Source organism: Vulpes vulpes, chromosome 2, assembly GCF_048418805.1.
Source record: "Vulpes vulpes isolate BD-2025 chromosome 2, VulVul3, whole genome shotgun sequence".
In the NCBI taxonomy this organism is placed as follows: Eukaryota; Metazoa; Chordata; class Mammalia; order Carnivora; family Canidae; genus Vulpes; species Vulpes vulpes.
This window is the reverse complement of record NC_132781.1, coordinates 129,558,705-129,573,609: the sequence shown is the minus strand read 5'-3', so window position 1 is coordinate 129,573,609 and position 14,905 is coordinate 129,558,705. Positions and strand designations below refer to the sequence as shown.

At 36.7% G+C, this 14,905-nt stretch overlaps 1 protein-coding gene across 2 annotated transcripts in view; it reads right to left on the bottom strand.

Annotated features, from left to right (window-relative positions):
* Positions 1 to 12,990, bottom strand: part of RAB3C (RAB3C, member RAS oncogene family) — a 270,897-nt gene extending 257,907 nt beyond the window's left edge. The window contains exon 1 of one of the 2 annotated variants that reach the window (XM_026018988.2): positions 12,707 to 12,990. In XM_026018988.2, coding sequence (XP_025874773.1) covers positions 12,707 to 12,724 — 18 coding nt within the window. In that variant the 5' untranslated portion in view covers positions 12,725 to 12,990. Of the gene's footprint in view, positions 1 to 11,861 lie in introns of both variants that reach the window. The other variant, XM_026018980.2, reaches the window with a different exon arrangement.
* Positions 12,991 to 14,905: the final 1,915 nt, after the last annotated feature.

The window sequence follows — 14,905 nt, the reverse complement described above, 5'->3', positions numbered from 1 at the left end:
CTTGTTATATGCAGATGTCAATTTGTCAAATTATAAAAATGAAAGGGACTCTCTCTTAGCAACAAAAGGTAAAGAATCATTTAAAACTTTTCTCATAGACATGGATAAAATATACATAAGCTTTCTCATCTCTTGGTAGCAAGATATAGCAGACATGGTGACCTCAAATATCTGCTCTCTCTAGTTGGATACACTTTTATTCAGGAATACAAAACAAAATTCTCATAGGATACGCTAGATTGGAGATACCCATAATTGGGGGACTGTATCTGAATTCTGCAGAATTAAAATATCCAATATGGGCTCAGGCGTCTATAATTTTTAAGCATCCTATGAGATTCTTTTGACCAGTCAGGTTTAGAATTCACTGTATTAGCAATAATCCACACAGAAGCCAGAGCAGGTGTACATTGTCAGGGTATCAAGGATATATGTAAGAGGATACTGAGTAATCAAACATTTAGGCTGAGATCCCCCAGGGTGTGGAAAATGGGATCCTAGCACTCTACCAGTTGCTGTCTTCACTAGACACCACCTCTGCCAACAGTGACAACAGATCTCATCACCATAATGTTGACTCTGCAAAGAAGTATCTAGACTCTAGAATGCCCAGCCTGCTTAGATAAGCTGATTTCTGAAAAATGTGTTAATTATCTTAGCCACGGTAAGAGCCAGAATCTCTAAGGGCCAGTAATATTATTCAGTATGATGTCTCCGTCAGAATATGAAGAGGCATGGCATCGAAAGAAGCAGTAATCATGTTCTCAGAGCAAATGTGGCTCTATTCTGCTCAGCTCTGTGGGAGTTGGCCTTGACTTTCTCCATCAGTCATTTTTAAAAATAACACACAATTGGACTTTACTTCCCTTCACTCCCTAAGAAAGCACCTGACAGCTACAGAAGGCCAGCGTCCACGGTGAAACCACAAAATAAAGAGTATCTCTTGTAAGAGTATCTTTTCCTAAGAAGAAAATAAAAAGTAAACATAATAGATATACCTATTACTCTGTGGTATAATGAAAAGCCTCTTTTAAAAATATCCCGTAAAATACTCTAAAAATTCCCACTGGGGAAAAAAGCATAAATTTTAATATATATATCTTCACATTTTTAAACATGTTAAAACATTAAACTTGTTTAAAATATTAAACACTGAAAAAATATTAAAAATTTTTTAAAGACATAAGCCCTTGTTTTCAACTCCTACAGAGATTTGCTATAAAGATTTCTTCCAAATCCTGACATTTCCCTTCCTTTATTCCATTCATCAAGGCAGGTCGTGTATAGGAGCAAACACCTCATTGTCCACGGACTTATGACACAAAAGGAATATCTGAATCATTCTTGAGAAACTTAGTGAGTTATTAGTTTAGGTACTTATGTTTCTATATTGTGCAGGTCCACCAATTAAAGTGACTTATAGAACCACTTTGCTAGTTATAATTATCGAGGCTTTTCAGTCAAAAGCTATTGCTATTATTTACTACAAAAAACAAGCCCATCCATATAGTTATGAGTCTTCACATCTGCAGGTTCACTATGTTTCTGTTGTCCCTTTTCACCAGTCCTACCACTCAAACAAGTGTTCAGTGAATTACAACACTCAAAAGAAAGCCGATCCTTTATTTCAAACACTATAGATGAGTATCACATGAGAGTCATATTGTGCTAATTGGTACATATATTCTTTCTCAATGCTCTATAAGGTTCCTAAAGCTATGGCTATTTGAATAGAAATTATTTATCAATGGTGGCTTGCAAGTTTCTCTAGTTGATGAGACTCAGACATGCATCTGAGCCACTGGGAGACTAACAAATAGCACCCTTGATGGGCTATAAGGTTAAACTAAAGCAGGCTGACTAACAATGAGAACCTCAGTGCCTCATCTCTTCAAGTTATATTATGATTTAGGTTCCCAGGCCATATAAAGCTGAGAGCAGGGGCACCTGGGTGGCTCAGTGGTTGTGTGTCTGCCTTTGGCTCAGGTAGTAATCCGGGGTCCTGGGATCGAGTCCCACATCAGGCTCCTCATGGTGAGCCTGCTTCTCCTTCTGCCTATGTCTCTGCCTCTCTCTGTGTCTCTCAAGAATAAATAAATAAAATCTTGAAGAAAAAAAAAAGTTGAGAGTGTGGAAGCAAAGTGATAAGGGTGCCAGGTTTTTCTCAGTCAGGAAGTCAAATAGGCACAAAATAAGACTCTTTTAAGTTTGTTGGATCAAAATTCCTAATACTGGATCCAATCCAATCAGCTTACTGGAATGCATATCCGGGGACCCTGACCAGATCTTTTTACCATTCTCCAAACAACTGAAGACCTAGAACATTCACCCTTATGGTTTCATCGTTTAGTGGATAGAAAAATATTTCATGACCCCAATAAAACTGATACAATGCTTCAAAACAATCTGAAACATGTTGGTGCTTGAAAAGGCATTTTACTTCTGCAGAGTTGAAGCTGTTAAGGAATATATTATTTGGTAAAATAAAGAAATTCTTAAAATGATTTTTACAATTTTACACTTTGTCCAAATTTTTGAAAGTGTCATAAAGCCCATAGTTTTATTTTCAAAACAAAAAGAAAATGTACCACGACAAATGCAATGAAGAATAAAAAATATAAACATAAATATTTTCCCAGAAATATACAAGGAATAATTGAATCACAAATATTACTTACATTTCTATCTCACTGCTTCTATGAGAAACTCACAGTGTTTTCTTGGTTTCTGCACAATACCAGAAGTAAATACTGTTAAAACCTTCCAATACCCAAAGATCTCATCCCAAGAGCTTATATATATCTTTTCTTGACATGTTTCTATTGTGAAAGAAGCCAGTATTAAGCCTAAAAGGAAAAGTACATTAACTGAAATGAAGAATACCTGAGTGGGCCTAACACGCCCACAGGTGGCAAAAGAGTCAGCGACCTTGAAGATAAATCAACAGACACTGTACAGTTTAAAAGAAAAAAATTCATAGAGCCTCACTGATTATTGAAACAATATCTGAAGTCTAACATAGATATAATTGGAGGCTCAGATGAAAAACGGAGTCAATAATGTGATGGAAAAGGTATCTGAAGTTATAATATGTAAATATTTCTCAAATTTGGTGAAAAACATGAACTTACATCTGTTAGAACCTCACTCACCCCCTAAGCTGACTAAATATAAAGCAAACTACATCTAGGCACATCATAGTCAAACTGTTCAAATACAAAATTGAATAGAAGACAGAAAAAAATGACAAAAAACATAGAAGGGTCCAATAACATGAAGAACAACTGACTTCACATGATGGAGGTCTACAGACAATAAAACCTAACATGCTGAAAGAAAAAAAATCAACAAAAACTTTTATATACAGCAAAACTGCCATTTAGAAATGTAGGCAAAATAAAGAACATTAGCAGATAAACAAAAAACTGAGAGGATTTGTTGCCAGCAGATCTGTTCCACTGGAAAGGCTAAATGAAGTTCAAGCCGAAAGAAAATGGCACTGGACAGAAACTCAAATCTACAGAAAGAGCACCAGAAAAGGCAAATAGGTGGTGGGCAAACATAAAAATTGATACATATGTTTTTCTTTTATTTTCTTTTTTTTTTAATTCTTTTATTTTCTTAATTAAAAATACACTATTGTTTAAAGCTAAAATTATAGAACTGTACTGAACACTTATAACAAAGGCAGATGTAATAAATATGACAACAATTTCACAAAGGATGAGGTAAATGAAATTATATTATTGAAAAGTTACATGTACCTTCTGTGAAGTAATACAATATTACATAAGCTATATATAACAAGTTGAAGACATAATGTATAATCCTGAGAATAAACACCAAAGAAAAAAGCAAACGTGTATAGTTAAAAAGCCAACAGAGGAAATAAAATGAAATACTTAAAAATACATAATTAAGCAAAATAAGACATAAAAGAAGAAACAGGGAAACAAAAATTCAGATAGAATAAATTTAAAAAACCAAATAGCAAAAAGGTAGCTTTAAATCCAATCATATCAATAACTGTAACACATGTAAACAGACAAAAAAACTCAATTAAAAGGCAGAGATTTTCCAGACTGGCTAAAAATGTGAGGCCCGACTCTACTCTGACCACAAGATTCACACTTTAAATATAAAGACACTAAATAAATAAATAAACACATAGAAATTCAAAGTGAAAGTATAAATATATTATATATATATGTATATACATTCCATATAGAACACTATTAAGAAAGCAAGAGTATCTATATTGATATCAGATTAAATACAGGTTAAGACAAGGAGCAATTACCATAGATTTAAAGGAACATTTCACAATTACAAAAAGGAAAAAATTTCTGGAAGATACAATTACAAATGTGTGTGTCTCTCATTAAGAGAAGTTCAAAAAATATGAAGCAAAAAGAATGAAAGAATTCAAAGGAGAAATAAATGAATGAAAGAATTCAAGGAGAAATAAATTAATAATCATAATTGTAGATTTTTTTCTCAGTAATTGATAGAGTAAGCAGACCAAAAATCAATAAGGTTATGTATGATCTTAACAACACCATACAACACCATGACTTAACAGACATTCCTCCATGACTGTTTTTCACAGCTGCAGCATGCCATACACATAGTGTACATAGAGTGTTCATAAAGTTAGACCGCATGCTGGCATAAAAGCAAGTCCAAGAAATTTCAAAAGACTGAAATCTTAACATATTTTCTGGTAGCTAAAGAAGTTACTAAGATGCCAATATCAATAAAATATCTGGAAAATAAGCAGATATTTGGAAATTACAACATATTTCTAAACCCATGGATTAAGGAAAACATCACAAAGAAAGGAGCAAAGAGTTTGAAATATATAATGCAAATACTATACTCACAAATTTGTGTCAGCTAAAGTAGTACTTAGAGGGAGATTTACTATTTTAAATGGTTATGTTTATTAGAAAAAAAAGAAATATTTAAACTCAGTGATCTACTCTAAGGAAACTGATAAGGAAAAGGTCCTACTAAACTATAAGTAACATAGTTAATCTTAAAGAGCCCCAATCAATAAAATACAAAATAAACAACATAAAAGTTAACAAAGGCAAAAGTTGGTTGTTTGAAGATATTAATAGTATTGATAAACATCTAGTAAGATGGTGAGAGAGATAAACAGAACTCCAATTTTCAGTAACTAGAATGAAAGAGGAGATATTATTATAGATCTTAGAAAAATTAAATAATAAAATTATTTTTAATAACTTTGTCAGTAAATTTGAAAGATTAGATAAAAAATATAATTTAGGGATCCCTGGGTGGCGCAGCGGTTTGGCGCCTGCCTTTGGCCCAGGGCGCGATCCTGGAGACCCGGGATGGAATCCCACGTCGGGCTCCCGGTGCATGGAGCCTGCTTCTCCCTCTGCCTGTGTCTCTGCCTCTCTCTCTCTCTCTCTCTCTGTGTGACTATCGTAGATAAATTAAAAAATATATATATATATATATATGTATATATATATATATAATTTAACAAAACTTACCCAAGATAAAAAAGAAAACTTATACATGCATAATGAGTCTTCTACTATTGCTAGAGTGGATGGTTAGAATACCTGATGGGGTGCGTGGTGGCTCAGCAGTTGAGCTTCTGCCTTCGGCTTAGGGCATGATCCTGGAGTCCCAGGATCGAGTCCCCCATGGGGCTCCCTGAATGCAGCCTGTTTCTCCCTCTGTCTGTGCCTCTGCCTCTCTCTGTGTCTCTCATAAATAAATAAATAAATAAATAAATAAATAAATAAACAAACAAACAAACAAACAAAATAAAACAACACCCAATTATTATTTGAGTCAGAAGTCTGGACACACTGTTACTCTGCTGGGTCCTCTCCTCACTCTGCTCAGGCCTTACAAAGCCAAAATCAATGTGTTAGCTGTGTCGGTTCTTACCATGAGGCTATGAGCAAAATTCTACTTCCAAGCTCATTCAGGTTGTTAGCAGAACTTACTTACTTGGGTTTGTAAGCCTGGGATTTCTATTTTTTTGACATATGGACTTCATCTTCAAATTGACAAACTTCATGCTTCAAATCTCTGACTTTCTCTCCTTCCACATCTCTCTGACTGCAGCCAGAGAAAATTCTCTGCTCTTAATAACTCATGTGATTATCAGATCACCACCTGATGATCCAAACTCATCAGATCACCACCTGATGATCCAAATTAATTTCCCTAAAGTGTGTAACATTCACTACATGTGTATAGTCCCTTTTGTTATGTAACATAATTTATTCACATGTTCCAGGGATTAGGGCATAGATAGCCTTGGTGGCCATTCTGCCTGCCACAGTATACTAAAGGGAGATAAATCATAGATGATAGATTTATCTATTAATCAATGGATGTATAAATAGATAGATGAATGAAAGAGATATTTGTATATATTTTGATAACTGAAGTTGTTTAAATTTTTTTTTCCACAAAGAAAACTCCAGGTTCAAATGCAATGGCTTAATTTATGAACTCTATCAAATATTTTATGAACCCAAATATACCAATCTGAGATACCAAAATCATTGAGAAAAAAGAAAAGAACACTTTTTAGTTTGTTTTAGAAGGCTTGCATAATTCCAATATTATAACATCATAAAAGCACTACAAGAAAGTCATACACCACTATCCACCACAAATTAAAATGCAAAAATCCTCAAAAAAAAAAAAAAATCAAATCCAGCAATACATAGAAAAAAACAATACAGATAGTTGGGGTTTATCTAAGGAATGTCAAATTAACTAAAAACTCAATCAATATAAATCCAGCAAAATACATGAGACTCATCATGTGATCACCACAACAGATACAGGAAAAATATTTGACAAAATTCAACACTCAATGCAAATGACACTATTGTTATGTAGAAATTCTTGAGCAATCTAAAAAAAAACAACCAGAAGTAAGTAAATGTAGAAAGGTCTTAGGACATGATCAAGACAAACACATCAAAGGAAGTATAGAATCTAGATACACATATATAGAGAGAGACCCCACCTGTAATGAATAACTTAGGTTTCATCAAGAGAAAAAAAAATCATCAAAAGACTATTAAGAGTATGAGTATTAAAGCTACAGATAGACATAAAATATTTTTAAATATATATATTAACAAATTAAATATATATATATATATCTGACAAAGAATGAATTTCAAATTTATATAAAGATCTACAAGTAAGTAATAAAACAACATTTCATAAATAACAAATGGGTAAACAGAACTTTAATAAAGGAAGACATATAAATGACCAATAAACAGATGAAAATGTGCCAAAATCACTGGTCATCAGGAAAATGCAAATTAAAATCACAATGACATGCCACAAAACACTCACTAAAATGGCCAAAATTAAAAAGACAACTGACACCATATGTTGTCGAGGATTGTAAAGCTACTGGAATGCTCATAAGTTGCTGATAAGAATGTAAAATGGTACCACCATTTTGGCTAAAGATTTGGCTTTTTGGAAGAGTTAAATGTATATTTACCCTTTATCACAGCAATTTTACTTCTAGGTATTTATCCGAGGAAATGAAAGCATATTATTACAAAAGACCAGTAGTGTAATGTTTATAGCCTTAACCATAACAGTCCCAAACTGGAAATTACCTTAAAATCCACCAACAGGAGAATGATTTTAAAAGTATGGTAGATTCATACAAGAGTATAATATGCACCAATATAATGGAATGATTATTGATATATGTGACAACATAGATTAATCCCATGCACATTAAGCAAAAATAAGACAGACTCAAGAGTAGATACTGTATGTTCCACTTTATGGTCATATTGTATGTTTCACAGAACTACATGAAGTTCTAGAATAAATAAAACTGCTTTATGGTTAAAAAAGTTAAGGCTTTAATATTTCAGTGTATTAAAATATGAATGAAAGAACTTTTAGGGTTGGTTGGAAATGTTCTGTATCTTTATAGGAGTGTGTGTCACAAGGATATTAATTTATCAAAAATCATCAAACTGTTCACTTAAGATTTGTGCATTTCAACACATAAATATCTCAAAAACTGTAAACAAACAAATCTATATAATAATTCCAAGTAAATATGAAAGATTTCATCTTCTCAGGTCATGGTGAACAGGTCAACTAATATTGTTCCTCTAAACTTTCTGAACTTAATTAATGAATGAAAAAAGGAGAAAATAGTTGGATAATCTTTTACCTCAACATTTTTGAGGTGGCATAAGTGTTTATACGTAGGTTGAATGTCCTCTGTGTATCAACAGTCCTAGGAAAACCCATTCCTTAGCATAAAAATGTATTTCTTTCTTGGAATATGAAGGTCAGGAAAGGAATTTTCAATTCCAGTATAAGCTTAGAATGGCAGGGAAAAACTGTGGTTATACCACGTAATAAATCCGCAACTTCTAAGACTGAGAAAGTGGAAATGGAAAACGATTCTTAGGTCATAGAAGTTTTATTTATGCTACAGGTAATTCCCCTTTCTTATCCTCTACTTTCTTTTACAAAAGAAAGATAGATACTCCCAGAATTTGTTCAAATACAGTCGGAAAGAAGCCCTTGTTTCTCCAATGTCAACTAGGAGTTTTCTCTGTTTCTGTAAAGATGTGAGGACTAAATTTTCATTTCTTAAAAAGATAAAGAGATCATCACAAGGCTACATTTGGTCAAGAATCAACAATAATGAAATGAAAGAATGTCATGTACTTTCTATACCCAAATGAAACAGTGATATTTAGATTTTAATCCTTTGTAAGCTGTCTTGTTTTATAAAGCATGGCTATATTTAATATCTATTATAGTTTTCACCTCAACTTCATCTTCATCATACATCTATAGTCTTTCTTTAATCCTCCTCCTTTTTAGCCAAACAATCTTTTTTGGGGGGGGGGGGCACTCTGCCTCATGCTTTAAGGAAATGTTTTTCTTTGATTCACTAAATGTTCAAAGGGCTGCACATTCATGAGATGATCCAGAAATCTTGTGGATAACAACACTAAAGACCAGCATTTAATGATAGACAATGGATCCCACTTTGGTCCTGCAATAGAATAAATAAATCCACAAGAGATTTAAATTCTGGAGACAGAAAGCAAACTATTTTTTAAAACACGGGCCCTTGTCAAATATTTGGTTTATTTTAGACAAGTTTATTTTATACATAGGACAATTTTTCTTCCTGCTGACCCAAATAAATGAATCAAATTATATCACTGGTGCCCTCATTCTTTACATCATCTCTGTGTGTCTTCCTGAGGAACCCAAAAATAGAAGAACGTGGACTTTCTCGACAGAAATCTGGCAGATTTTGATTCTGTCATGCTGGAGAAGTTATTTAATTTTAATAAGTTCCAGCACCTTGCCTGTAATTAGGGTAATGGTGACCTCTAGGACTGTTTTGTGTGTGTGTGTGTGTCTCTCTCTCTCTCTCTCTCTCACACACACACACACACACACACACACACACACACTGAAATCTGAATGCAAGGAATGGTACTTGGCACAGACAAAGCACTAGATTAACTGGAATGTGTTCATTCTGGTTCTTGAATCAAATGAATCAATTTGTTCATCAGAGTTTTGCCCTCAAGTCATGAACACTGCTATTTCCCATTTCATTTGGTCATCAGGATTTATGGACTCGCTGAATGAAAAAACATAAAATGACCATCTCCTGCATTAAAATTCTAACCCATTATTTGGAACACTTACCAAATGCTATTCCTGATTATTTAGTCACAAAGGAAATATAGACATCAAAGACTATTATTATGTATTATTTTAATAGTCACTATAAAAAATGAGGGATTATTATCCCTCATTTTGCTTCAATTCAGAAAGAATTATTCTTCAGAAAATATGCATATATCAAAGACAACTACCTTGAACAGGTCCTAGACACTACTTGCCACTTAAAGAAAATAGAAAGCATATTTATAGTTATTGTTCTTCCTATCATTATATATATTTGAAAACCTGATAGTCATCATAGCAACAATTTACTTGCTAAATGGAATCAGTGAACGTATTTTAATTAAATATACCTCAGAAAATAGTCTTGGTTTTCTTAAAATATACATACAACTCATTATAGAATTTGGACATTTAATTTTTAAATTTCGAAAATCTAATCCAATGAATGAAATACAATATAAAACTAACTTTATCTACAAGTAAAGTAATTTTATTACCTATTCTTATAATAAGTCTTAATTGAAGTTCTGATCAAAATATAGAATTATAGCATCTACTATATGATTGATGTGAAATAATTTAAAATTCTTCCTAAGGCATTAATTTCATACAGTCTAAACATTTTAATGGTCTTTTGAACATTCTTAGCAACTCTTCTAAGAAAATAAAAATTCAGATGCAACATAGTTTTTTTTTTTAGTAATTTATTTTGATAGACTTCAGTGTGCATTTGAGGTTGACTTTAAATACTAACAATCCACTTTTAAAGTCTACTGTCAATGTTTACTTATAACCGAATATGATTAATTTAGCCAGTTGGCTCCTGGCAGTACCCCTCAGTAATGGAAAATTATCATAAGCCAATACATCTTGATTACAACAGCCTGTACCTTTATTGTCTGTCCAGATTCTTTTCACATCAGGTCTATAATGAAAAGCTAAGTCACAAACAGAGGTATTATAAGATACACAATGGGGCCACTGTTTTCTGGAACAAATCAAATTTTCAGTAACTCATAATGTAGTTTGAGGGCTTCCATTATATAATCCTTCAACAAACAATTTAATCCTACAGACTTTTCTCATTTAACATGACTGTTAAATGAGAAAAATCTGTAGATCTTTAATATACATAACCCATAAAATAAATGAAAAGTAAATCAAAGCATATGTTTAAAGTCCTTGATTCGTGAAGAAAAACCATTGGAAAACGTTTGTGCAAGAATTAAAGGCAAATGTTTATATTGTTAGATTTGGCAGCAGAGGTGGGTTCTCAGGAGAGACGACAACATGTTCCAAATGGTGTATCCCATTCTCCTCTCAACCCCATTCATAAAGTGCCTCTCTATTACGCAACGGGATCACTCTGCTAGGTTAATGAACACAGGCTGATGTTTAGCATGAATTGGCTGTACGTACAAAGGAGAAAGCACCACTCATTTATACTTTAAAGCAACATGCTTAGGCAGGAGCATCCTCCCAGGGAAGTCGAAGTAAGCAAACCTAAAAATGTGACTCAGTGGGGGGATTGCAACGTACAACAAACGGGCACAGCACTCAGCAAAGCTCCGAGCTGGTTTCTCCAGAACCCAGGAGTAAACCAGTTTTGTGGACCGAGATTAAAGGCTGCCGTGCCTTTGGCATGTGTTTACCATTCTCCTCTGATGCTACTGGGACCCTAACTGAAGAAAAGGGACTTTCGGGAGACCCTAATATCGTCTCAGCCTTTCTTAACGCGCTCCTAACCAAGTGGAATTCGCTCTCTCCCGACTCCAACGGAGACCTCCCAACCCCGAACCTGAAGTCGCTGCTCTCCCACCGGGATCACAAGCCAGGCCAGCCGGGATGGAGGGGAAGATCAATGGCAATAGGAGCCTGCATGTTTCCCTGACTTTTGTTTGCTCGGGTTTACATTTCAGACGGACATTCACACCCTTCCTCGTGGAGCCTGGGAAGATAAAAAATACTAACCGCACCCGTCATCAAGACAGCGCGATCCGGGCCCCGAGGGGCGCCGAAGAACCCGAGTGTCCCCCGGACCCAGCCCAGACCGTCCCTGAGGTCGAGCACGATTTGCGCTTGGAGCGAGGGAGAAAGCATCCTGAGTCTCAATTCCTCCTGAGGCCACACTTTCTGTATAGACCCACCTGCATGGGAGCTTCGTGTCTCATTGTTCTCAGAATGTCCTTTCTCTCCGGTGAAGACAGCGCTGTCCCGGGCGCTGGGTCGGGCACGCACCCCCCGCGCGCTCCACGCTCCACACTCTGCGCTCCCGGGGTTCACTAACCGGCTCCAACATCAGCACCGGAGCTGTCCCCTCCTTGGCGCCGCACGCGCGTACTGGCCGGGCGCCCCGCGCGCTTCTGGGACTTGTAGTCTCATCCCGCGCAGCTTTCCTCGCAGACCAGCGAGCCCGGAACTACATCTCCCGGCAAGCAAGCTCTTAAACAGACAGTCTCCTCCGGTCCGACTTGGCCGCGGAGCCTCCCTTCTCCTCGCTCGGAGCCGCTCCTGGTTGTTACAGCTCGCAGCCTCCCGGCCCATTTCTTCGCGAGGGGCAGGAGAGAGGGACTCCGGCTCGTCTCAGCGGGGGATTTTTCTTTTCTGCTCACAGCCTCCCGTGGCTAGATTGTGCTTTCCGGCTTAGGAAACGCACTGCCTTGTGCCAGTTGCTAATACAAACGACCCCGGCGCTGCGTTCTGGGACTCTCCGCCCTGCACCTCCTTATCCCGAAACGGGAAAGTTTATATATTTCTATAGGCAGAGTGGGGGGGGGGGGGGGGGGGTGCGGTTTACAATCTCGTTCAACAAACGCGGGGTGGGGGGGAGAGAGGTGATGAATAGCACACGCATAAAGAAAGTGGTTCGCTCGCACAATTGTGTGGACGGGGCGCGCGCACACACACGCACACGCACACACACACACACACCCCAAAGTCCGTCGGAGCGGTATTTCGCGCCGAGCATGCAGAGGAACTCCCTTCTGCTCACCTTTCCGTACAGCTCCATTGCCACTCGAGGTTCCGAGATTCTCAGCAACGCCTGCTGCTAAAACGAGGTTAGGGTCTCACGCAGGAAGCGGAGCTAAAAGCACACAACACAATGGATCGGGTGGGGGAGGGACGTGGAGAGTGCAGCTGATTTAGATAGATGGCTCCTTTCCTCGGGAGGAAAAGCGTGGAGTCTTCAAGTGGCAGCTGCAGAGAAAGGGCTGAGAATCTCCCGGCAAGTGCCAGGGGCGCGACTGCGCTGGGCAGCCCCTCCCGCCCCCCCCCCCCCCCCCGCACCCTCCACCGTCATTAGCGCGCACACACAGGCGCTGCTGGCCGCAGGCTGCAGAGCTGATAGGGCGCTGGGTTATTTACCCAAAGCAAGTCACATCAGATGAACACATTCATCACCCGAGCCCAGGAGCACCGTCACAGAACGAGATAGGAGACCTCTATTAAGTTATCCTGTTCTTTCTTTAACGCAGTTATTCCTTACGTTGCAAATGCACTCATCCCAGATTAGTTCAAATATGGTTTTGAAACCTAACCTTACTTTTGTTATACTTATTTCCCCCCTCACTTTGACTCCTATGTGTGCTATCCGTGTTCTCTACACCTACCTAGAAACAACCCACTCCCTTTAAGAGTTCGTCAGTCCAGTAATGAGTCCTGACTTTTGCATGAGGTCGAACTGATTATTATTGGAGGCAGAATGGGAAAAGAATCAACTCGATATTGGCTCAGAGGCATGGAAGTAATAACCGGAATCAGCTTGAAACTTCTTTGCATTACGCAGAGCAGTGGAACAGAGGTTCTGAAACTCAAAGGTGCTTGAAAAATCTCTTGGGCGGGGGGGGAGGGGGGGCGGTATTTAAAATTCATATTCTCAGGACAGGCATAGAGACTGACTCACGACTTGTGACGCGAAGTCCAGGAATTAGCATTTTAAGTAAACACTCCAGCAATTCCCATGCAAGTGGTCCTTTGCTGTAATTCGAGAAAGATTCCTTTAAAGAATTTGTATGTAAGAAATGTTCAAATATACAAAGGTCAGAGAATTCACGGTTGACTCAGTCATGCAACAACAATGTACTGGGAGCCTCCTGTATTTAAAATACTTCTTAATTTTAGGTTGTTGCTTTGTTTTTGTTTTTATACTCTGTTTTCCTTAAGAAATCTAAGATCTGTCTTCTTATTTTGTAATCACTGAGAATGGAATGCAATATTCCCAGGTGCATTGTTTTTATAACTCTTCAGAAAAGACAATTAAAAATGTGCCACTCATAGTTGAAGTTATGTGATAGAGCAATTTCATTAAAATTAACTAATAACAAGTAAAAGGGAAGGGAACCCAGTATTATTATGTTTCAATGGTAGCACTTATTAGAAGTCTCAGTACTTAAAAAAAAAAAAAAAAAAGCTCCATGTAAAGGTGAATCTCTTTTTTCCCCCCAAAAGAAGTGCCAAAAAATAATACTGACACTTAAATATATATACTTATTTGGAATTTAATAATAAAAACCTGCACAGCTTTCTTCAGAAGAATTTCCTGTAATTTTTATACTATCATTACTTTCTAAAGTTATCAGAATTCAAAGAGTCTGTTATCATAGAACATATTTAAGTGTTTCAAATGATTATGTTAGACTTAATATCCTTTAAGAAGTTCATTCCTTCTTAAAAAAAAAAAAAAAGAAGTTCATTCCTTCTTAACATTTTCTAAAAATGAAGTACCTTTTCAGTTTCCTAGTATATATTTTATTTGTGGAAGAACCTATAAGAATTGAGTTAAAAAAAATAACTACAGTTCCAAAAAGTTTTGGGGAACCTATTTCTGTCCTGTTTCTCATACCTTTGTTGGGTGTATTTAAGTGGGTAGAGGGAACTTAAAAAAAAAAGGAAAAAAAATAGCCAGGGATCAACTAAACATACAAAAGTGGACTGGAGCTGATTATCTCCCTAAAGTCAGGGCAAGAGCACTTCAGCTTTGCTTGAAATCAGGCCACCATCTGGGAGTTTCATTCTTAAGGTCACCAGATGGCTGCTGGAGCTCCAGCTCTCACATCCACATTCTAACCACAAAGAAGGAAGGATAATGGGCATTCCCCCATTCCTTTAAGTACACTAGGGCTCTTATATTACAGTCCCTAGAATTTAATCTTATGATCATACTTAATTGCAAGACAAAGGCTGAGAAATG